The 24,869-nt window shown below is 47.2% G+C and overlaps 1 protein-coding gene across 4 annotated transcripts in view; it reads right to left on the bottom strand.

Annotated features, from left to right (window-relative positions):
* Positions 1-1,147: 1,147 nt before the first annotated feature.
* The window catches only part of LOC144937706 (protocadherin Fat 1-like), a 231,791-nt gene continuing 208,069 nt past the window's right edge, over positions 1,148-24,869 (bottom strand). For 2 of the 4 annotated variants that reach the window (XM_078865139.1, XM_078865138.1), the window contains exons 25-31: positions 19,314-19,731; positions 18,411-18,519; positions 17,774-17,887; positions 15,006-15,691; positions 13,954-14,145; positions 5,258-5,293; positions 1,148-3,486 (exon numbers count right to left, since the gene is read on the bottom strand). In XM_078865139.1, the coding sequence (XP_078721265.1) occupies positions 2,936-3,486; positions 5,258-5,293; positions 13,954-14,145; positions 15,006-15,691; positions 17,774-17,887; positions 18,411-18,519; positions 19,314-19,731 (2,106 nt within the window). In that variant the 3' untranslated portion in view covers positions 1,148-2,935. The remainder of the gene's footprint in view (positions 3,487-5,257; positions 5,294-13,953; positions 14,146-15,005; positions 15,692-17,773; positions 17,888-18,410; positions 18,520-19,313; positions 19,732-24,869) is intronic. The other 2 variants (XM_078865142.1, XM_078865140.1) reach the window with 1 other exon arrangement.

Consider the following 24,869-nt stretch of genomic DNA (forward strand, 5'->3'; position numbering starts at 1 on the left):
CCCGTGACCTTGATTGCGAGCCGCCATCTCGTGGCAGACAACCCTGATGACCTGTGAGCTCCACCGCCGTTGCTGCGTGACAGCAGGAAGGAGAGCGACTGGGAGAAGACAAAATAAAGAGAAACACCAGGGCAAGGAACAGGCGCGAGCACCGGCGTCTGGATCAACCAACGTGGAGAGCAGAGCCCCCACCCACCACCCCTCTAATGTCGGTACAGGTGTGTGTGTGTGTGTGGGGGTGTGTGTGGGGGGGTGTGTATGTGTGGGTGTGTGGGTGTGTGTGTGTGTGGGGGTGTGTGTGTGGGGGGGGGGGGTGTGTGGGTGTGTGTGGGGGTGTGTGTGGGGGGGGGGTGTGTGGGTGTGTGGGGGTGTGTTTGGGGGGATGTGTGTGTGTGTGTGGGGGTTTGTGTGTGGGTGTGTGGGTGTGTGTGTGTGGGGGGTGTGTGTGGGTGTGTGTGTGTGGGTGTGTGGGGGTGTGTGGGTGTGTGTGGGTGTGTGGGGGTGTGTGTGGGGGGATGTGTGTGTGGGGGTGTGGGTGGGTGGGTCTCCTGAGCACGGGCTCGTGGCAACCGGAGAACACCACCAACAGCGAAGCCTCTGCATGCGTGCTGCCAGGCCATACAAACATTTAGTTTGTCTTACTTAACTCAGGACAATTAAGCAGCAAGCGCAACTCTGTGTCAAGTATATGACGTTTTGCATAATACGTTCTTCATAATGAGACTATATTATCGGGCCCCAGTTGATCTGGATCTGCAGAAACATTAATAGGACCCGTGGAGAATTGGATTTGAAATACCAACATAACCACATCAAGGGGTACAGTGAAACGCGTAATATGCAACCCTATTATATATCCATATCTATTATTGTTTGTCTATTAATTTATTTGGAAGATAAGCCCGAAACAAACTCGATTTCGACACATTCACACTTCTGTGAGGCAATGCCCACACGTGGGCATCATAGTTGTGCTAAACTTATTTAAAAATCAATGCCACTCTCAAAAGTAATACCGCTGCGGGTGATCCTTACGGTGGTACGAACAGACATTACCTCTCACAAGATTCATTAGGCCCTATTAATATATTGAGTACTGTATGCAGTTGAATGAATTGTGTGCACAGGTTATTTCACAATGTATAGTTTTATTCTAATATAACTTTGAACAGGACAAAGCAAATGGCAGTTTCCCAAGTCCCAATACACCACAAAGCAGACGCGTTATTTCAGTTATACTGGCAAATGGCAACACATCAATCTGCTGCAAGGAAGAACTAAACCACACCTTGTAACCAGCCTCCAAAACAGACAGGGTTAGAATACTCACTTGATAAATGGCTAATACCTACCCAGAGTTGACCCTGCAGATGTAAGCAGTTAAACAAGGCCATGATTTATCTGCAGGTATGTAAATATTTACTCTCTATTCTCACTTTTAAATTAAATAGTAACAGTGCACACAGCAATTTAAATCATACCATTGAGGCAGCCTCAAACGCAATCATACTTTGCCTCACTTATGCCAACTCGAGGATTGTGCTCTGTTGTAAATATCTGATTACATTTGGCCGTCAAATCATTGTATTTTAACACCCTTCGGTTTAAACGGTCCCGATAAGGCTGTGTGCCCGCTTCGTCTCAGATGTACTAATCACACAACACTTGCGAACTGACGAATGGCACATACAACTTTAGCAAAGATTGTGTTCCCATCATCAAGCAATTCCTCAACCCCGACCTGCCATCAGCCTAGATTACAGGCCATGTACCATTGCTCTCAGCAGCAGCAGTGGGAGCAGCAGCAGTGGTTATTTTGTACTTGTATTAGACAGTGCAGACTTTGCCTGTGATATAAACAAAAAAAAGGCCTACTTTGGTGAGCACCAAAGCTACTTCAAGTATTTGTTTTTTTCCTCACTTATTTATATCTGCAACATTTAAATCAACACGTTACAAAAACAACCACACTGTTCCGTTAGTGCAGTGAATGCTATTGCTTTTCATAGCACTGCATTTTCCCATTTTTATAAAAAAAACAAATCATTTCTTTATAAACCTGTTACCAAAAATTGCTTACAAATACAACATTTTTAAATCCACTTGAAAACAGATTTTTACACAGAAACTCAAAAAGCACGCGTGAGAAAACCTACGACATTTATCCGTAAAAATACATGTGGAAAAAATGGTGTGAAATTTGAAATGTGACAGCGAATGATAAACACACACACACCCGACTGCTTTGAGCTAATTAAAGGCAGTATTGTCCAACAGTTACACATATATATGACCTTCAATGGATGTGAAATGGAAATTAAAAAAATGTCAAAAGCTGCGCTTTTTTTCTTACACCGATTCAAAAAATGGTAAAAAAAGTCCTCTTCATATCTTCACGTAATTAGTCTTTTCATAGCCGTGTGCTTTTATGTTACTTTTATAATTGGTCTTGTTAAGAATATGTCAAAGCAAAGTCAGTTGTGGCAGAAATACATGTTGGGGCTTAGGCAGGCATCTTCAGAGTAAAATGTGGTCAAGGTGCTTTCGACTAACACATAGGCACAGTGTTTGGTTATTATAATTGTGCTTAGGTGCCAGGCATTTCCACAGTTTTTGTGATTCTGTCCCATGTATCGTGCTCTGTGCTTAAACTTTGTTTAAATCTCCCAATGCCTAGAGCAACGCCGTGACGAAATTACGGTGCTATTCACTATAAACATCCACACAACGGCGCTTGGTGGAACACGGAAACGTGTCCGAGCTGCTGGTGATAAAGTTTAGAGCACGCCGATTTCCTTTTCTTTTCATTTCTACGCATATGCGTTGGGCTTTCACGCCGCGTCGGTTCGCCGTACGCTTCTTCCTCAACTCAAAATCGCAGCGTTGGGGCCGGGGTGGCGGCATCAGCCAGCCGGGCAAACGTCCTGCCGGGCGGCTAGACCTGGGTGTGGTGCCTCGTGACGACGCCGGGCATCTTCACGTCCAGTGCGTCGTCCGGGCCCTCCCCGTCGACGTCGTCCCCGTCCAGCTCTGCGTCGGGCGCCAGCTCGCGGCCCGCCGACGCGTCGAGCCTGCGGCGGGCGCGCGAGGGCGGCGGCGAGCCCCCCGTCTCCAGGTCGTACTCGCCGTCGTAGCGCGTGAACATCGCCCCGTAGTCTCCCGCGGAGCGGCGCGACGGCATCTCGTGCTGCGGCAGGTACTGGCTCGGGTGGAAGTTGCGGCGGTGCCGGGCGGCCGTGGGGCCGCCGGGCGGCGCGTCGATGCTGCCCGTGGACGGCACGGCGCAGAGCGGCAGCAGCGGGTCGAAGCGCTCGTCGTAGGCGTCTTCGGGGAGCGGCAGCTCGCTGTCGATGTCGTACCCGCCCAGGTAGTAGTCGCCCTCGATCTCCGCAGGGTCGGCGTACTCCGGGCAAGGCGCCTCCCCCGACTCGTCGATGTCCGGCAGCTGGTTGTGCGGCATCCAGTCGGAAGTGTCCCACGTCAGGCCTGCGGGGAAACCATCGATTCGTTGCTGCCGTTAGCGAGACGTTGATGGGCGAGCGTTCAAAGCGGGCACGTGTTTTATTCTGATGGAGCAAGCGGTAGCCGTGTTCATCCTCAACACTTCACCCGTGGCATCATGCGTTTGTGTTCCTGAAACCCGGAATGTGTGCATCACAGGATTTCTAACCATCCTCACAGTCGTGTAAAATATCCGATTGTACAATTCTTACAATTACATTAAATACTAATACAACTGTGAACTGAAAAATATATTGTCATTTGAAGAGATTAACCGCTGAACTGTTAAAACAAACCACGGGTATTAATAATCCTGGGAAGATTATAATAATGTTTCAATAAATAATGAAAAGATAATTATTATGCTTGGTGTTAAACTATAAACTCCGTAAAAAAAACATTTGTAGTGTCAGCCAAATGTATTGGTTGATATATATCTATTTTATTGGGATGTAAGATGATAATAAAGCAATGTTTTCTTGTATATTTAATCTAATTTAAAGCCTCAATTTCAAGGCTACTTATCATTATTGTTGCACGAATTGAACATATTTATATGCAAGTTATTTTGACCAGTGAAAACAATGATCCTTATCGTTCATTTATGTTGAAGGGAGTCTGAAGTAAAATGTGTATATATAATGTGTAATATATAATGTATATTATCTAGATCGAACTTGTACTGAAGAAATATATCAGTGTCAATATTTGGGCAAGTCTTCCAAATGGCATGATAAGAACAGTGAAAGGTTCAGAACAATAAACATTTAATAACGTTTGACATTTATATGACTTTGGCACTAACGCTATGCCAATGCCATACAAATCTCTTTGAACACAACCAGAAAGGCTGCAATACTGACTTGTATCTTTTTTTAACGGCAGCAGAACCAGCACTGGACAAAATGCACACATATCGGTTTACCATGCAACCACTTTCCCTGCAGGGCTTTTACAACAGCCAAGCCAACACTGGCCACAAAAAAACACATGCAACGTTCCTTTTACCATCGCACAAGTAAGCAAGCAACCCATCCAAGCACAATAGCAGCATCAGCAACACAACATTTAAGCGCGATATAATTTTTTAAAAAGTGGATTCCTACACCATTTTGTGTATATTCTCCATGTATTGTAAAAGTTGCTGAGTTAATGATTCTAAAGTGTCAGCGATGTATTTTCACATGTTTAATATTTTTAACAGGAGAGAAATCCAGTGGGGGGGGGGAAATAAAAACTCGGCTCGCTTTTCAAAATTCCTCCGATTTGCGAAAAAACCAAATGCCACATTTGGTCACGTGACAACCTGACGTGATTGGCTCTGTCAGGTGGTGGAAGATTACGGTCAAAACTCGATATTATACACTGCGCAACCTAACCCAACAGAATCTATTTACGAATAGCAACATTGGTTGTGAAAACATGTTAAGACAGTGACTGAAATGAATACATGAGCAAATGAATACAAGAACCAAGAAGCAAATAAACATTGTGTTTTACTTGAAAGCAGCCACATGCCTTAGAATTCAGTACCTTAATTTTGTATTTAAATTAGTGGTCAGAATGCACTGCCATGCTCACAAACCGCAGAACAGTCCATGCAGACAGACAGAAGAGGAGCGAGAGAATGTGTAAACACACGTGGAGGAGACGGGCACATTGTTCAACAAAGCCAAACATGCAAGCACGGCACGCCAGCGTGCCCACATGCCCACATGCCCACATGCCCGCCACCGCTCTCATGCACACATGTCACCTCGGTGTACACTCCTTGCCGGTTCCACTATGGATGCTGAAATGGGAAGGAAACAAATAACACATTGTCGTAAACAGGAGGGAACATTTTCAGCAAAAGGCAGCAAACTACTGCTACTGTCATGATACAAACAGCAGCGTTGGGTGACGCCGCTCCCTGTGTACCATGACAACGGGTGTCAACCCATGGTACCCCGCCACGTGGCACAGCGGCTCGCAATCGGAAGTATTGCGAATTCAAATGCTGGTTGTGGATTGACTCGGCCCATCGTTCCTCCAGGGTTAGTAAAATAGGTACCACTTTGTGGTGAAAACTACATTTTCACCACTGGCTCTGGCCTGCAAACAGGGTGCTCGTTTTGAAAAGGAAATCGCCGTGAGTTTTCACTTAAATCATCCCACCATCGGCCCATTTCATGTCAAGCTTTATGGCTTATAGGTCTGGAACTACAGTGTACAACAATGTCAATTATATTTATTATTTGCGCCGCGCAAGATGTTAACTACCTCGCCTGGTATACAGGAGGTCGTGGGTACGACCCTGACCCTGACGATGCCTGTCTATTTCGAAATTGCATCTTCTCCTCGTGGTCAAATCGATTTTTCTCCGGGTCCTCTGGTTTTTCCCTCTACATTTAGAAACATGTGTTTAGAGTATTTCATTGTTGTACATTTCCACATGATAAGCCATTTCATTGGGCTGTCATTTGTGGCCAGGTCGTTTCTGCCTTCACCAACACGCACTGACGAGCGAGGTGAAGCGTGCTCAAGCCGTCTCTCAGCGCCAGCGAGCAGTGGGGAGAGGCCCTCATGAGCAGTGCACTAACTAAACGGGCTGCACGTACTTATTTCACTCTGTCGACTTGGAGTTATCTCCCCGTCCCCCGTGTTTGAATGGAATCTTTAAAGTCACCAAAATGGCCATTGCCAAACTGTTCTCGCGAATAAAATGTGTCTGGGGCACACTTATAATGTAAAAATGTGTATTTGAATGAAGTGCATTAAGGTCTAATCATTCTTGATTGTTTTTCAAGTGATAAAACATTCCATAAATTCTGAAAATAAACCCGAAGGGAAAAGTAAATATTGAAAGTTTTTCTTTTGTGGAACAAATATTTACAGAAAATGCAACTGGTATAAAATGTAATTTTGTGCTCAGTCATAACAATTTAAAAACATAAATAAACATAGGATCACACTCATAAATGTAGGCAATATTAATATTTTGTAAGTATGTTTGTTATTATAGTTAGATACCTTATTTACATTGGTCTAGAACATTGCGTACATTTTCAGTGTATCCTCAGGGAGAGAGGCACCAACGCGGCCTTGTGGTTCGCTCTAACGCCACTTGTTCCTGCACTTCCTACCACACGGAACACATCGATGGCCTAAGCAGTGCACACGAACGTGAGCTTCACGTCTCCTCACACGGTACACGTACAGGCAAGGGTGGTCCAGGCCACCAGTGTTGAGAGAAAGATGTTATATATAAACTTTCGTTATATACAATATAATAACATCTTGCCACGGTAGTGAGATGTGAGATGTTAACTACCTCGCCTGGTATACAGGCCGTGGGTTCAATCCCGACCCTGACGCCTGCTGTACATTTGGAGTTTGCACGTCTCTCTCCCCGTGGCCGCGAGAGTTTTTCTCTGGGTCCTCTGGTTTTTCCCTCCACAATTAAAATCAACACGCGTTAGTATTTGGCTGCTATAAATTTCCCCATTTGTGGCCAGGTCGCTTCTGAAAAAGAGCTTACATAGCTCAGTTGGGCCTTACCTGGTAAAATAAAAAGAGGAGTGATCGTAAATAGTAATAATGAAGTCACGCTAGAGCTTCTGGACCCAGGCTCTTAACCTTCAACAATGGAACTTCCACCCTTCATGATGATGATGCTTGGAAAATGGAGTTCACAAGGAGTGCCGAACAAACGCCTCACGGAAGAGTCCCGACGTAGAAGATCCCCAGCTTTGATCTTCTGAAAAGTCTCTGGGCCACAAACCCTCAACCGCATTTGAACACAAACCATGTGAGAGGTCCGGATTCACGAGTTACTAAATGCATACCGATTCCCTCTTCGTGACCCAAGAGAGTGTGTGTACATAGCACCAGGCCACTGGGGAGGTGCATGCTGAATGTTGTCACGCTTGAAACCGTCTGCGAAGATTCGGCACGTCTCCTCGGCTGCCCGCTTAGCCCTCCGTCCCACAGTAATCGGGCCCTGAACTCACTGTTGTGCAAGATGACTTGACGCGTACTTACAGTCGACTCGTTGAAACACGTCGCTTTAATCGAGTTGACTGTGAGGTCCATTAAAAAGAACGCGAATGCAATCTGTGAGTGTGTTGTGGCTAGCGCTTCTCAAAGTGCATTTGCATGCATGTAGGATTACAGTGAGCATTCAGTACATCTTTGAGAGATGCATTAAATGCATGCACATAATGAAAAACGTATTTTAATCTAAATATTATTTACTTCACAGTGAAGTGACCGCACCGCCCTTTTGCACAGTTAGCTACATACGGTGCGAAAGAAGTTCAGCAAACATTGCACGATTAATACACAAAGCTGCGTTAATCTTAAGACTAACGGTACCAACAAGTTGGTGACAGATGTCCTTAGTATTCCATTACATTTGTATGCTTGTATACAGTATGCAGAAGCAATTATCTACAATGCTTCACGGTATATCTAAACTTGCAATCACAGTACTTAATTTACATGCAACATATCAATCAGCTGCTGGATGAAGGCCTCCCCATGCCTTTAGGTGATGGGGTTTGTTTGACCAGAATGCACCGCGCTGGACCGGTGCTGCGTAATGAAAGGGGATGGGGCCCAGGGCTCGTTCAAATAACGCAAGGCACCGACGTTAGCCGTGGCTGGGAATGGAACTCTGGATCCAGATTCAAAGTGCGGTGCGCAAACCACCGTGCCACCATCTCTACCCTCCCAAAATGGACCCTGTCCCTGTATTTCCTACAGTTGATACGCACGAAGTTCAACGTGTCTCTAGATGTGCAATATAAAAAGAAATGTGCGACCACTGTGAACTACTGAGAATGCGATTGCCCGACAAAGGGTGGTGAGGGTCTCTCCAGCCCAGCCGGTCCCTCGCAGTGGTCCGTCCGTGCCTCCGCAACAGAGGGCCTTGGTGGGCAACAGAGGGCCATGGGGGGCCACAGAGGGCCTTGGTGGGCAACAGAGGGCCATGGGGGGCCACAGAGGGCCATGGGGGGCCACAGAGGGCCATGGGGGGCCACAGAGGGCCATGGTGGGCCACAGAGGGCCATGGGGGGCCACAGAGGGCCATGGGGGGCCACAGAGGGCCATGGTGGGCCACAGAGGGCCTTGGTGGGCAACAGAGGGCCATGGGGGGCCACAGAGGGCCTTTGTGGGCAACAGAGGGCCATGGGGGGCCACAGAGGGCCATGGTGGGCCACAGAGGGCCATGGGGGGCCACAGAGGGCCATGGTGGGCCACAGAGGGCCTTGGTGGGCAACAGATGGCCATGGGGGGCCACAGAGGGCCTTTGTGGGCAACAGAGGGCCATGGGGGGCCACAGAGGGCCATGGTGGGCCACAGAGGGCCATGGGGGGCCACAGAGGGCCATGGGGGGCCACAGAGGGCCATGGTGGGCCACAGAGGGCCATGGTGGGCCACAGAGGGCCATGGGGGGCCACAGAGGGCCATGGGGGGCCACAGAGGGCCTTGGTGGGCAACAGAGGGCCATGGTGGGCCACAGAGGGCCATGGGGGGCCACAGAGGGCCATGGGGGGCCACAGAGGGCCTTTGTGGGCAACAAAGGGCCATGGTGGGCCACAGAGGGCCATGGGGGGCCACAGAGGGCCATGGGGGGCCACAGAGGGCCATGGGGGGCCTCGGCACAGTGGGCTGTGCTGAGGCCAGCCACCTGGCCACGTCCTGCAATGGTACACTGCTATTCGGCACCGTCAACGCGAAATGTTCCAATTATATAAAGAAAGCTTTTGGGAAATTATGCATTATTAGAACTATCTGTTGAGAATGGGGAAACCTTTAGCAATTGAGAAAGGTTAATATTTGTATTGAATTAGGTTACAAAAAATACGGACAAAAGTCACAAAGGCAAGCGTTTTCAGATACCGCCCTTTTGGCAATTTTAGCCACGGCTTTTCCCGGGGGAAACCAGATTATAAACAAGGACGGGCGAGGGATAAACGCACTTACAAACTCATCACGAGCACTTTCAATACACGCTGAATAATTTCCTTTTGAGCTTAAATAGGTGAATAAAATTATCCATGACTGCACACAAAATTGGTTTTCATTGGTTGAATATGAACAAAAGATAAATATAATTCATAAGAAATACGGAGATTGGAATTTGAAAAGCAAAAAGCCTAATTTGATAAAATGTTATGCCACAAAAGTAGACATTGTTATGACAAAAAAAGCTTCAATTACCGTAATTGACAAATTCAGTAAGCTACACCGCGCTTGTGGAGAATAAATCACTAAAGATGCTTACAATGACGTACGGACAAAAAGGAAAAGCCTTATTATTATTCAGCAAAGGTACAACATGATTGCGGATAACCAACATGATAGGAATCCAAGATTTGAGTGAGAGCTTTACTTGATGGGCCTTGAAAGCTAGGACCGTGCTCAGACACGAAGTGCATTCATTGATGGACCCCCCAAAACGTCATCAACTTCCAACCTTTAAAATCACGGGGAGAATGTAATCCTCTCATAAGCTTCAGAACAACTGGAAACACAAATAAAAAAATACTTGGAGTAACATCAGCCCAGCAGAGGGCCCCTAACTTGTGGTGATACTTCAGTGAGAATACGTGTTCCCCTTTTTTCTGGGAACAAAACAGGTGTTGAGATGTTAAAACACCAACATGAAACCTTTTACAAGGAATCATGTCTGAATTAACCACAATACTTGTGGTCAGAATGCAAACAAAAAACATCCTCTGATAATAAATGCATTGTCTTTGAAACGTATTGGTCCACACCAGAGACAGCTTTCTTTTGAGCCTCGTCTCAAAACGGTGTTAGACCAGAGGACGCCAAAAGGCGTACTGAGAATGACTAATATTTGATTGCAGAGTGATTTTGAAAACTGGAAATAAGTGTAAAATGTTAACATCTTCAAATTCTAACATGGCATTATGTTTTCATACCAACAATTATTAGGATTAAAACTAGTGAGCTCTCAATGACGATATATTGCTTCAGGACATCCAATGAGGCATCGTCACAATTCAGGAGCAAACTTTAATTCGTAAATATACACACGACGTGATTCCCCTTCTGGTGCACGTAGCTCGTAAGCTGGCTGCGAGGTTTGCCAGCGCGAATCACTCGCAACGCAAACGAATCAGAAATAATAATAGCCACCATTTAACACATCGCCAAGAGTAAAGTTTGACGGTGACGGTGTCGCGTCCTGGTGCACACAGCAGCTGCGAGCCGACCTGGATACCTTGAATGCTGTGCCCCACTGTGCATGAACATGTCCCTGGCCCCGAGTACGAACGCTACACACACACGTCTGTGCCCCCTCTCTGCCGACTTGTTTGTTTTTCGAATGAAACAGCAGCATCGTAAATTGCGATGTAGACGTACACCTGTGCCCCGTCAGACTAATAATGAGCATGCAGGATCCCCGACTCAAACATTGGCATGAGTTTGACATTTCAAATACCACACGGGCTCCACATGTTTCTTTGCACAATTAATGGTTGTATCGGTTTTGAGTACAGTATCCTAGAGGTCAGGATTGGCAAGACAGGTTCCAGAACATTTAAACAGCTTCTATGTGGTAAGAAATACACGGTACCCACTTCTTGAAATTCGATTCGATTGTGTTTTAAACGTAACCGGAAAAGGCAGCTTTGAGGTGTTAATCACGACAGAGAACGTGAGGCCGAGGTCACGTTTCTGATTAGCTGCAAGCCATAGTTTAGCAAATGTCACTGTGTATTATAACGCACAATTCACTGATTCGTCAACCAGACATTGCACATACTGAAATTTGCTTCCAAATGTACAGTCCTGGAAGGAGTAATAATCATAATACAAAGATAAACTTGCAGCCCTTAGCCAACTCACTGCTCGAGGATGGCATCCCCGTGTTTTGTCAGTCGTGGGGGTTGTTTGACCAGATGTTAGTTACCACGCTGGTCAGCGTGGGTCGCTCTTTACAGAGGTGGGGGCCAGGCCCTGCTCAGATGTCACTCGCCACTTTTGTTAACTGCGGCCGGAAATCAAACAGGTCGCCGGCTTCTTAGCGCAGGGCACCAACCACTGCACCACGACTCCTCCTCCACACAGTTTCAGTTTCATTTCAGTTTCATTTATTTGGTATAGCCCTGTGAGCCATTCGGCTCTTGAATCGGGTGCACACATTGGGTATATACCGTGTTCCACTTTAAATAGTCACTGCTTTAAGGTGATGCCAGAAGTGGCACGATGAGAACAATTATACGTGATTTAAAATATATATATTTTTAAATGCTATAGCAATTGGGATAAGGGAAATATAGCATATGTGTATTTTATTTAAAAAAAAATGTGAACGCAATATGCTCATTCACATTGCTTGGGAAATCTGTGAGAATCCCATAACAACAAATGCAGTGTTTGACAGTAAAACAATCGAAGCCAATTTCATATTTTCTATCCTGTTGACTTAAGGTTCATTATGCAATATCTTGGATGACGTAACAGTGTCCATGAGCTAAGCATTGCCACCGTATTGACGGCACGGTGTCTGGGGTCCACTTGACTTGTGGGCGCATACAACGAAAATGTTTTGCCAAAGGCGATTCCATAAATTAGTGCTCATTTGCAAAAACAAATTAGCATGAGCGAGAGTGTTGCAAGATTCCAGGGGGTTGAAATAGACGTGACCTCATCTGTCTTGTGATTTTAATTGCAGCTGTTGAGAGTTTTATGCAAATTGCGGTTAAGCATGGCAAATGGGAATTAAACAAATGAGCAATTTACATAATGTTCTGATTACATTTAATCACCTAGACATTCAAAAGTTCAGCTTCAAAAAACGGATTTTAAGAATGATTTAAATCGCACATGTGAATGGGAAAGGGTAACATTCATGTGATGGGCAGCAGTGGACACATTCGCTGTTTTTAAGAAACAGGTTTTTTTTGCCTAAAAGGTAGCTGCAGGTTCAGTTCCTACCCAGAATAGTTACACGTTATTTTTAGGCTTTCTACTTTTAGGAGACTTGTGAGTATGCACCTCTGGTTTATTTCCCCAGGGTGGCATATGCTTTCTATCTATATCCATTACTATTTCAAAACTGACCACTCGCCAAATCACGCAACCAACCAAGAGGAAGAATAAAGGGCAGCGCTGCTCGACTGAGGAACGTGTCTAGACTTCGATGTAAATGCATTTCGGCTGAAACCAACATACGTGCAATTACCATCCCTGCAATAATCAAGTGGCATTATTTCAGGCCCATCAATTGCAGCATCGCAACATGGGTTGAACCACCAAAAGATAGATTAAAAGTTAACATCTTTAAAATGTGTCTGGTAAATTGCAAAATGTAATTGATATTAAAAGAGAATACAAAGGAACGTCGTGTTCTTCTATTGAATACATGGGATTGAGAAATACTGTTGAAACGAACAGTTAATAAATTAATCACGTCAAATACATCTTGTGGTTTATGCACTGCCACTAATGTGTGTTCCTTAAACAACACCAGTTAAGAGTTTTGGGTTCACGGTGTATCGCATCCCTTGAAGCCACACCCAACACACAAACAGCTCTTCTGACATTGGTCCTTGTAGACTTTAGGACACTCCTCTTACTGATGGTTGAAAATGGGATGGGTCAGTGTGACCTGTGACGTAGCTGCATGCGACATCAGCGGGGTGAAACATTTGGTTTTGTTCATTTTATTATTTTTCGAATGTTAGAGGAATTGCACTATCCGCATCATATCAGGACGTGAATTCCCATTGGTAAAGCTCTCAGAGCAGAGTGCATGCCCCGGTGCGTCAGAAGTCGGCCTTCAGAAGAAGATAATCGCGCAACTGAGATCACATCAAGTAACCGTTTGTACTGACATCAGGGAAGACACACATATTTTATTTTTGCATGGCAATCAAACCAATATTTCTTTTTGATTCTCAGAGCTAGCATCCATTCAAATGAAGTGAAAAACTGAATGTTACATGACGTAAATCTTGTGTAGTCATTTTAGACCAGACCAAGACCATAAACTCACTACACTTGCGAACCCGGTCAAACCTTTTCCCATTCCGATGGCGTACGTGTAAAATAACTCTATCGCTACGTCTTCAGGTTGGAAGACGTATCAATGATAGCTGGGGAAGTTTTGCGCCAGCTATCATCGATTGTGGTCTCGTCGTTGCAGTCTCTGCAGTGAGTACATGACAATGTCTTTAAAAATAGCGACACTACGCCTCTCTAAATAAAATTAACTGAGAACCCCTTGCATGTTCAGAGGTTCAGCGGTGAAGGGGACATCCACCCTGCAACTTGCAGACATCTCAGAACGGGACAGAGGGAATCAAGGTGTGACTGCCTGCATTCACACCCAGAACGTGTCAACCACCGAGCCACCCGACCACCTCCGAGCGGAATTTTGTATTTTTTTAGCATTGGAAAAGGCGCATAGCCGGGGTAAAAGTGACTCACCGTTGTCATCGCAGGACTCGGACTGGAAGGAGCTGAGCGACTGCACCTCCGACATGCTGTCGCGAGGGTTGTAGGCGCTCGGCTCGCCCTCGGGGACGTCGCGGGGGCACAGGCGGGGGTCCCGCTGCGGCGGGTAGGAGCGCCCGTCCGCCTCGTGCAGCGCCCGTGGGGGCACCGCGCCGCCCTGCTTGCCTGCAACAGCGAGCGTCAGGAAGCCGCTACAGCTGTGCACTTGTAAATCATCGAGACTGAAAACTCGTTTTTTAGAACCGCTCGTTGCGTTTAGTTTGTCGTCCTTCCCCCGCACATCTGATTGGCACAGATGGCTACGTACGGTGGGAAAGAAGTTCAATACGCATGCATTACGAGATCACAAAATATCAAGATGGCTTTTGGAGGCCTTCATCCAACAGTGGGCAGATTGTGGCTGATGATAATATACGGGAGACCCTTGAACGTCGCGGGTTCATCCTTCGCGGATTTGACCTTTCGCGGGCAACCTCTTTGTATACCAGTTTAGCTACCGCGGGGGTTAGTTTTGGCCATTCGCAGGTACACTGTACATGCGTGGCTACGTACGGTCTGCCCAAAGTAGAGAATTCCTGAGCATGGGATTTGATGTTTTTGGCAATAAGTTTGTCTAAGAGCTTACACCTGTAAATGTTATAAATGGGCCCACAATGAATCAATTCAAGACTATGGATGCATTATTTTCAATCGGCGCACACATAAAGATAAAGTACTCATCTGCATGCATAAGATCATAGACAAGCTATATAATGATATTCTGCGCAAATTACAGATTTTCATCACGTTGCAGCATCATGAGCATTGACGACGGCTGTGGGATGCCTTCACCCTGCTATGGATTTGACCATGGCTCTTGATCATGACGCTTCCTGGCTAAATCTGAAACACGGCCAGGCATGTACACTCACGGGAAAGAGGCGCCGGTAACAAACAAAACACTCGAGTCTCTTCGCACAAAACTTCACGGCGAGAGGAGTTCCACAACACTTTGAGTTCCCCGAGGTGCACGCCACGTGACCCACCATCAATGTCCTTCTGCAGGGACTCGCTGTCGGACGCCGGGTTAGAGGACGACGGCGGCGGCAGGTTGGGCGCGACGCTGCACACGGCGACCACCTTGCGCGAGCCGTGCACGGCCGCGGCGGCCGCAGCGGCGGCGGCGGCGGGGGCCTCTCCGCCGTGACCGCCCTGCGAGCCCTCGCCGGGGCCGCGCGACTCCCCGGGCAGGCTGGGCGTGTACGACATGGGTCGCACGGGCACCTGGGGCGGAGCGTGGGCCGAGGAGCCGCCCTGCCTGCCGTTGCCGTGGTGGCGCTTGCGGTCGCGGTTGCCGTGCTGCCCGCCGCCCGCCCGGCCGTTCGGCGGGAAGGCGTACGACTTCCCGACGAAGGAGGCCGTCACGGGGTCGCCCTGCACCAGCGCGATGTTCCGGTCGGCGTAGTGCCGGCAGCAGATCCTCTTGCGGAAGACGACGAAGACGGCGGCGAGGATGACGAGGGCGACGAAGAAGACGATGATCCCGATGAGCTCCTCCGAGCTGAGGGGCCACGAGCCGATGGACTCGACCTTGGGGATCTTCGTGCAGGTCGGGTCGCCGAAGCCGTCGGTGCAGTTGCACACGTACGAGCCGTACGTGTTGAGGCAGCGTCCGCCGTCGGAGCAGGGCCCGCCCGCCACCGTCTGGCACTCGTCAACGTCGCTCTCGCACCTGCGGCGGAGATCATCAAAGTGGCGATCGTTTGTCGCGCGTCCTCGATGTCAAAATGAACGCTCCCTTACGTTGAGCAATATACCGTGGGCCCGCTCCTCGATTATCGGACTTGCCACACTGGATTTCCAAGTGGTCGGTGTAGAAGCCGCCTGAGCGGCTTACTGTTGCTAAGTCGGAGCACATATTCCACTATCTCATGGTGAAGTTATCGATGTGAACGTTAACACTAAAGACCCTGTGATGTAATTTTCAAGAGTTGTTCGTGGTGTGTTGATGGCATTGGCTCCAATTTTAAAGCTGCCCACAACTGAAAACCTATCAAAAGAAGCGTCAATAGACTCCTTTGATTATCCCTGACCAGGCTGTTTTACCTCAATGGATTTCATACGTAATGTGAGAAACTGAACAATTAACAGCTTTATTTAATTGGCTTTATCAGGTGGTGTAGGGTTATAGTTAAAAATGTACATCATACCAACTCGGCCTTTCCCGAAATAAACTAATTATGAATCAAACGCCTACATATAAAATGAACAATGTGTGTTACAATCATCATATATATCAACAAAAATACTTGCAAATAAAGCGATCTTCATTGCTAATGAGTAATCAGAGAGAATGGTTTGTAACATCTCAAGCTAATCACATGTTAATCAGTCGAGTGCAGTGATTATGCAATTGAGGGGCTTAGGGCACCTCGACGCATGTTAGTTCATTGTTAAGATGCGCAAGTAATGAAACGCATTTATTCAATTTGGCGGGCATGAAAGCATGTTCTTAATTTAATATACCGTTATCCCATGCTGTTGTCTTTCATTTAAATTAACGCTGATTTATCACTTAGCCAAAGTGTACATTTTGAGAATACCGATGACTTCTTAAATACAAAATTGTGTTTCATGTTGCAGCAACCACCAATAATGGCCGACGTTAGTTTATGTTTTGAACATAAACCATCGCCTGCAGTCGTCAGTCGACTCCATTGGCTCGGCTTCCAACTGAGCGGCAAGCTGGTGGCTCTGGAGTTCTAAACCAGCATCAACGACTTTTTGTTTTTGCTTTGAGGGTCCTTTCACAAGGCAGTGCCACAAGCGTTTATTGACAGAGCAATTGCTACAGCCAGAAATACTTTGTGCGACTGTCAGCGTGTTTACCGACGAATGACATTGGCAACTAATGGGCCTCACCTCTCTCACCGGCTGCCAAGGGACATTTCATATCTGGAAAAAAACGAACGAACCCATCCAATGCGAAGGACCCCGGCTAATTTGATCATATTTCCCTAACACTTTGGAAATTGATGATCGGGGTGTGTGCTGGGGGCTGGGAATTGGCACTGCATTGTAGTATTTTGAGTATAGAGGTGAGGGACACATTGCTAGAAGAGGGCATTTGGAAAGCAAGGAGGTAAGAGCTTTCAAGAGGTGACATTGAATTGTATACAAGCCACAGCTCTGAACCATCCAGTCAGCCTTTAGGTTAAGCAGATAATGTTGCATTATAAACCTTACCAGCTCTCCTGAGCCAAAAGCACAAATGTCCTTGCGGTGCAAGCTTCTGCACAGTCCACCGCATTGTGATATTGAAACAGGCTGTGGATTTTACGAGGCAAACTTAGCTGCCTCGGTGAGATCAACAATGTAGCTCAGCAATTTGCTGAATACCGGAATACAGGAAATGATGGTGAGGTCACGGGTTAGTTTTATATTTCTCTCACAGTCATGGCAATTGAAGATACGGTATTGCAGTGCCATGTACCCTTGATAATTGTTCATTGAGGATTGCTTCCCTCTGAAGAATGAAGGCTGTTGGTGCAATGGGCAAACTTCCCAAATAAATGTCTTTTGTAGAACGGGCACGTGACAGAGACATGCGGCCACTGACGGAGACGCTAAACGTTCACCGTTCCACCGACGGACGCTCGTGCGGATTCCGGGAAATGTTGGCGGTGAGAAAAACTCCGAGAGGCGCCTCTCATGCAGGTGCAACAGGTGCGACATGTAGAACGAAAGAGCGTCAGGGCAAGGCGACATGCTGCGGTGCGAGACAGAGGGAAATGGGGGGGGGGGTAGCACACACCTTCCCCCAGTGAAGCCATCAAGGCAGAGGCAGAGAGGCCCCTCCTGGCTGTCTTTACACATCCCACTATTCTCACACTGGAATGTGTACGTGCACAGAGCAGTGACCTGGCATCTGGAAGGGCAGACGAGAGTTGGAGAGAGACAGGAGCAGGGCCAGAGAGAGACGGGAGAGAGACAAAGCCACCACCCAAAATAGATCCATCACATGCAATAGAAAAAAAGTTAATTCATTCACATTCATCGTTGAAATTAAGCATTCCAATGTTTTTGTTCAATATTAGTAAGTGTATATTTTGAAATGGTTCTTGACCTAGGCAGCAATGCCCTGCCTAAGTGTTTCTGAAAAACATCTGAGATAATTGTACAGTATGGGAAAAATTAAAATTTGAAAATAACTGAAAAAAATTGCAAATCAATTGATAATGAAGTACGCCTTAAAAGACACTTAATTTTAAGGGCCCGCAAATTATAAATATTTAAATGGGTCTAAAGTTGAAAAAACTAAAAAAAAAACATTCTTCACCTTTTAAGTAAAATATAAGCTTGAGGCTGCCGCTTCCAAGGTCAAGAACTGCTGGATTAATGAGAGATTGAGGTGTAGCAGCAGCAGCAGCAGGTGGCACGCGTGTGTGTACCTTGTGCCAGTGAACGCTCGAGGACAGCTGCACGTGTATCTAGAACCCGACATTTGGCAAACCCCTCCATTGGCACACGGCTTGGAGGCACACGCATCACACTCCACACCTGGGAACGACAACAACAATGACAACAACAACGACAACAACGACAACAATGACAACAACTCCTCTCTATTTAGCCGAGACGGTGCATCTCGTCGTCACAGCAACATGCACTGCAATGCCTCGGCTAAGGTGCAGCAATGCAATCTCTTACTCACTCCACTTGCTGGCAGAAGACCTCCACGAGAGAGGTTCCTCTCAAGGGTATTTGGCCTTCTGCTCCATGCTGGGCAGACATCTTAACAGGGGTGAGAATACCCCACACCTGACCCCACCGCACACCACCTGCCGATTGGCTGTAGTTTCCACGCTCGTACTGCCGGGTGGTTACAAACTGGCGGATTTAAGAAAATTACCTCATTGTGTCTGTCCACTGCTACACTGCCAGATCGAACTGGCGACATCTGGATTGCAAGTCCAGTGTGCGAACCATTACACCACAGCGGTATCCCCGAATGTATGCCCAAAAAAGGTATCCAAAATTGCCGTATTCCAATTCTTTATCAGCATCCTCATCACCAACAGACTCATGGGAACAGAGGGTTCAAACACATGTCCTTGGCTGCTGATCTCGGCCAAGCGGGGTTCCTATTTTAATTCCTGTTGCTCTATGCCCCCTGTAACGTTCCCGTTCCATTGTAATGTACACCGATGCCTACTTTATGGAGGGCGATATTGGCACGTAAAATAAAAAGTGTATTGATTGAAACACAAGCGAGATGCGCGTGCGCGCGCGCAAGTCCGCGCAGAGCGTCCCGTCCCACACACGTCTCGCACCGACATCGCGCGCTCGCCTACCGGGCTCACACTCGTCGAGCGGGCACGAGGAGGACACGTCCACGCTCTCCTCCAGCTTGACGAGGGCGGACGAGGAGGGCGCCTTGAGCGGCAGGTCGAAGCCGTTGAGCGCGGGCATCTCGAGGCAGCCCCGGAAGCCGCTGCTCACCATGACGCCGCCGTGAGCGCTGCGGCCGCTCCGGCGCCGCACGATGCCGCCCAGGTAGAGCCGCGCGTCGGCGGGCAGCGGGCCCCGCCAGCCCGGCGGGCATCGCAACGGCCCGCTCGCCTCGATGCCGTTCACCGTCAGCCTTGCCCGGGTGTCGTCCAGGGCGAGCGCCAGCGAGTGCCAGCCGCCGTCGCTCACTGGCTGGATGGACGTGACCGAGCCGGGCCCGCCTCCGCAGTCAAAGCGGAACTGCGGCCTACCTTCGGAGAGCTGTGGGAAGCAGACGGCTGCGCGTTACAAGAGGGACGTAAATGGTTTTGACATCGAACCGGCAATGGATACCCACTGTAATTTATATGCATTTGTAACGGGTTCCGGAGACACTTGTAGAGGTAACTTCTTTATTCCAATCCAACACTCCAACTCTCCAACTCTCCAACTCTCCAACTCTCCAACACTCCTGATACTCTGTTACAGCCTAGGTACACAGCCTAGGTACACAGCATAGATACTCTACTCTGGCTATGCTCTGGAACTCGCCCTCACAAGATCGTAGAGTCGGGAGTTCCAGAGTCCCACCACTCGCTCTCACAACATCCCAGGATCTTCAGATGGCTGGTCGTGGGTCTTGGGTCTTGAGTTACAACTGGCCCTGATCGTCCAGGGAGCTCCCCTTTTATGCCTAGTCCAACGAGGGGTGGGGCCGTGTGCGCCACCAGACATCCCACAGAGCACACACAGCCCCCCCCCCGTTGGCGGCGCCAAGAGGCTTAAGCGCCTGGGAACCCAACGCCTGGCGCCAAGAGGCTTAAGCGCCTGGCCCACCCAGGGTCCCAGAGCCCCCAGCAGCCCCTCCCTTCTTATGTCACTACACATTCATTAACCCCCTCCCCTTGGCACGTGAAGTGCTCATAAATGACGTCATCACATATATCCCTCTATTTAATGAACGAAACAAGATTTCTCCACAAATCTGGCTCTCCGCCTGATAATGCCGGTTGTAGTAACTGGCGAAATGTCGTACTCAGATTGTAAATGTTGTGGATTTTTTCTCCAACACACCGGTGTGCTGTACTAGTAACGAATTGGCATGTTCTGTTTACGTGACAAACCTCCCTATTTGGCTGTGTCAGGTGGTGGCGGGTTTAACGACACATTTATATTTACGCGACCTAACACCATTTTTTTATTATTATGGATCCATTAATAGCACAGGCTGAGAACAAAAAGTTAGGGACAGGCTAGACTAGCAGTCTGCATTGCACCCGGGAGATCAAGTGGCTGCAGAGAGGTTGTCAAGAGAAACATATGAAAGAGTGAAAACAAAAATGCAGCTGGCTTGAGGCCCTGCCTTGTACTGGCTTTATGCTGTGGCCATGCACCTTACCGATGTTATCTGTGGAATGGACTGCTGCTCAAGAATGTGACTTTTTAGCCACTCGCAATTCTGCAATATGACGCACACTCACTGAAGCACTGTGGTGCTTACACCATCAGCTGTTCGAGATGGAGAGATGGCAATCTAATCCCGTGATTGCTACAGAGATACCTAATCCCTGCAATGGGAACATTATAAATGTAACAATCAAGAGCAGAACTCCAATTGCCATTCCATTACAGCAGCACACAATGGCTTTGCTTTCAGTGTGCATGAGCAATTTGAAGAAAACATCTTCATGCCCCTGCAAATAAAAAATAAAGGCAGTGTGTGGACTTATCCATTGGGACTTTGGTTATATAAATATATTTGTATATATCTGCAAGTTCTCCACTGCTCGGCTTCGCTCAAACATTGTTTCAAATGGCAAAAGGGCGACTCAAGTTCTTTAAAAATATGACGGGACTTCGGGGTTTCAGCAGGTCTTCACAAGGTCCAATCGTAAAATATTAATACATTGGGAAACATGCCTATCCAACAAATCCTATGGGGTCAAGTCAAGTGGAATTGATGAACTAGGTACGAACTCAGGGCACCAGCGTAGTCCCATTGGCAAGAGTGATCTGGGAAGAGTTAGAGGGACTGCTGCCTCAGGGATTATGATAACTTTCCTTAAAAAAGACCTAAAAAAAACATTAAATTTACTTAACTTTGTCAATCCAATGCTGGGTAAAGGCCTCAATATGCCAGACCGGTCATTGTGTTGTCTGACCATATTTCACTACACTGGCCAAGGCAGGATGTTGAAGGAACATGCGAACTCCAAATATACAGGCGTGAGGGTCGGGATCAAACCCACGATCTCCTGCATACCAGGCGAGGGAGTTAACATCTCGCCTCCGTGGTGCAGTGCATTAACCAGTGCACCATCGCAACACAGTGCCCCATGGTTCCCTAGAAACTATGGCACAGTGTGGCTAAAGAGGAAGAGAATTGGAGAATACAAGCAATATCAACGGTTCAAATAGAACAAATATCCAAATATAAACATAACCCTACTCCAACCCTCGTGATGTTCGCAATAGAAGGATGAGTTGGCTCTTGAATTGAGAGCTCATTCATTTATAATCTTTCCTGTGCAATTATCTAGTCTGGATACTACATTGGATACTATATTTAAAAAAAAGATTACGTAACATATTGTTGTGATAATAATGTAACAATGACAAAAGCGAACCTTTTATTAAAACGCTCAAGTGAATTCTCAAATAAATATCTGTAGGAGTGCTGGCGAAGTGATTGGTGCACTGCGCTATAAACCTGTTGGCCTGAGTTTGATTCCCGCTCACGGCAAACATTGGTCCAGGGCCTTCTGTTCAACAACCCACATTGACTAATGTGGTGAAGTATGGCCCAACAACCACCATGAATGGCATGCTGTGGGGAGGCCTTCATCCAGGGACTGTAATATATGTAAATTAAATGCGAATAATAAACTGTAAGTTTAGGCTAACGGAACGAACAAAACTGCATAAGTGTGACAGAAAAAAGCTTCAACATCGTAAGATCGAGAAAGTAAAAAGAAGACCTGAGAGAAGTGACGTTTGAATCAAATTGTGACTCCTAATTGTGACAATTCATAATGGTGCCGTGGTGTGGGCGGTACATTGTTACACAACACATTTCAATTACGTGATGGGTGCATCGGTGAATACACAAGGCCATAAAGAGTATGAGAGCGCCACCACGAAAATAGGCGATAGCTTTTGTTCTAAAGTCATGGGCACTCACATACCCTGACGTGGAAGGGTCTCAGGTAATCTGAAGATGGAGGAAAGGGCAACAGATTCTAGCTCTCATGATGCAACCACTCAATGTGAATTTTCACAGCTATGTGAGAAACATCTGCGAGCCAGTTGGGGGGTTCTACATACCTGGTGCGGTGTGCTATCGGTAAATTATCCAAGTTAACTCTCAAGGTGCAGAAATCGCGATTACAAAAGAGCACACTCAGGTAGCTTGCGAATATGAAATTATAATTTGCAATGTAGATTCATTCCTCAGTTTCATCATCTTCTCGCCAGATCAATGCTAATCTCTGCCCTTGGCGTGTAGAGAGTAAGAACTGAAAAACAACTTCAATCCCATTCTTACACCACCGCTTCTTTGTGCGCTCAGGGAACATGTCCTTCCGGCATGGCAGGATGCTTCCACAACGGGGAGGGTAACATTCATTTTCCGGTTGTCTACCCCTGCAGCCCAACACCAGGCATTTGAAGGGTTCTGCGTGAGTGCTCTGACACATCATGTCAGAGCACAAAGCCACCTGACCCACCGCCTGCAGTCTGCATGGCTAGCTCGTGAATGCTACCAGCAAACCCAACTTCGGGGCCACTGCATTCGTTGGTTCCTTCTATGCGGCTTTGCTGAATTGCCCGCCAAACATTGCACCAATGAATACAGCTCACAATGTAGGTCATCGTATTGTAGGATGGAAGTAAAAAGAGAATGAAAGCCAGCAGCTTTAGAGACCATTGCACTCTTCATGTTGCTTTTACTTTTTTATACCGAGCTATTATTGGAAGTCCGATGGGTTGCTAAATTTAGATTTGGCTTTTACGGGAAAACTGTTGTTGGATTTAAAATAGCATCTCCCTTCACTATAAAATACCATCTCCCTCCACTATAAAATATCATCTCCCTCCACTATAAAATATCTCCATTCATAATAAAATATCATCTCCCTCCACTATAAAATATCTCCCTTCATAATAAAATATCATCTCCCTCCACTATAAAATATCATCTAACCTATAAAAGTCATTTTTTGTGTGTCTGTCCGTCTGTCTGTGTGGCCGACACTTGCAAGGGATTTGACTCGCGAACCGTGAGGTTTACGTTTAAAAAAATACCCAGGTAGCATGCCATAAGCCCCGTGGCGAGCCAGCGCAATTCCCATTTCACATCCGTCACCTTTAAAGTAGTTTAATTAGCAATTTAGAGATGTTTTGGTTATTTATTTATTAAGTCGCGCCTCCGAGCATGCGCCAAAGCACGCGTCTGCGCATGCTCGCCCCTACCAAGTCACACGTGGGGGGGGGGGGGCCCTACCAAGTCACACGTGGGGGGGGGGGGGCCCTACCAAGTCACACGTGGGGGGGGGCCCTACCAAGTCAAACGTGGGGGGGGGGGGGGCAATTCTCATTTGTGTGGACACTGTGCAAGGTAACACACACGCAGATTTACAGCTCCCTTCAGACATTTATTACCATGACTCTTTACTCATTACTATTGCTGTTATTAAATATTTGTAATTGAGCTTTCCACACCTCATTCACAAGTTAAAGTGTTCACTGTTCTAAGGAGCATCTTGTGGTGGTCATTCCTCTGGACTGTCGGGTCAAAGACGGCAACGGACAACTACTGGGTGACTTCCCATCATGTGGTACTCATTTTATTCTGTCAAATGTTGCTTAACTTCCGAGATCTGGTGACATCGGGCCCATGTCATGGTGAAGAGATTGTCACAAACGGCAGAGCTGAAGCCCATTGTTACCCCCACCAGTCTGCTACAAAAATAACAAAAAACATTTTATTTTACCAGGCAAGGCCCATTGAGCTGTGTAGCTCTTTTTCAGAAGCAACTTGGCCATAAATGACAGCTAAACGAAGTGTCTCATCAAGTAGAAATGTATAGCAGCCGAATATTCTAATCGCATGTTTCTAAACGTGGAGGGAAAAACTGGAGGACCCAGAGGGAAATCCATGCGGCCACGGGGAGAGAGACACGCAAACTGCAATTAGACAGGAGTTAGGGTCGGCATGGAACCCACGACCTCCAGTATACCAGGCGAGGTAGTTCACATCTCGTCACCGTGGCATTATTTCCCCATACTTCCCCTCACTGGTGAAAGCTGGTTGGTGAGAGTGGGGAGCATAGAAGTACATTGCAGCAACGGACTTCCCCTTCGCTGGCCACCGAGTGGCCTCCGTTGGCCCAATGGCAAGCCGCCCGTCCAGCGTGGCGATG

Source organism: Lampetra fluviatilis, chromosome 19, assembly GCF_964198595.1.
Source record: "Lampetra fluviatilis chromosome 19, kcLamFluv1.1, whole genome shotgun sequence".
NCBI classification, from domain to species: domain Eukaryota; kingdom Metazoa; phylum Chordata; class Hyperoartia; order Petromyzontiformes; family Petromyzontidae; genus Lampetra; species Lampetra fluviatilis.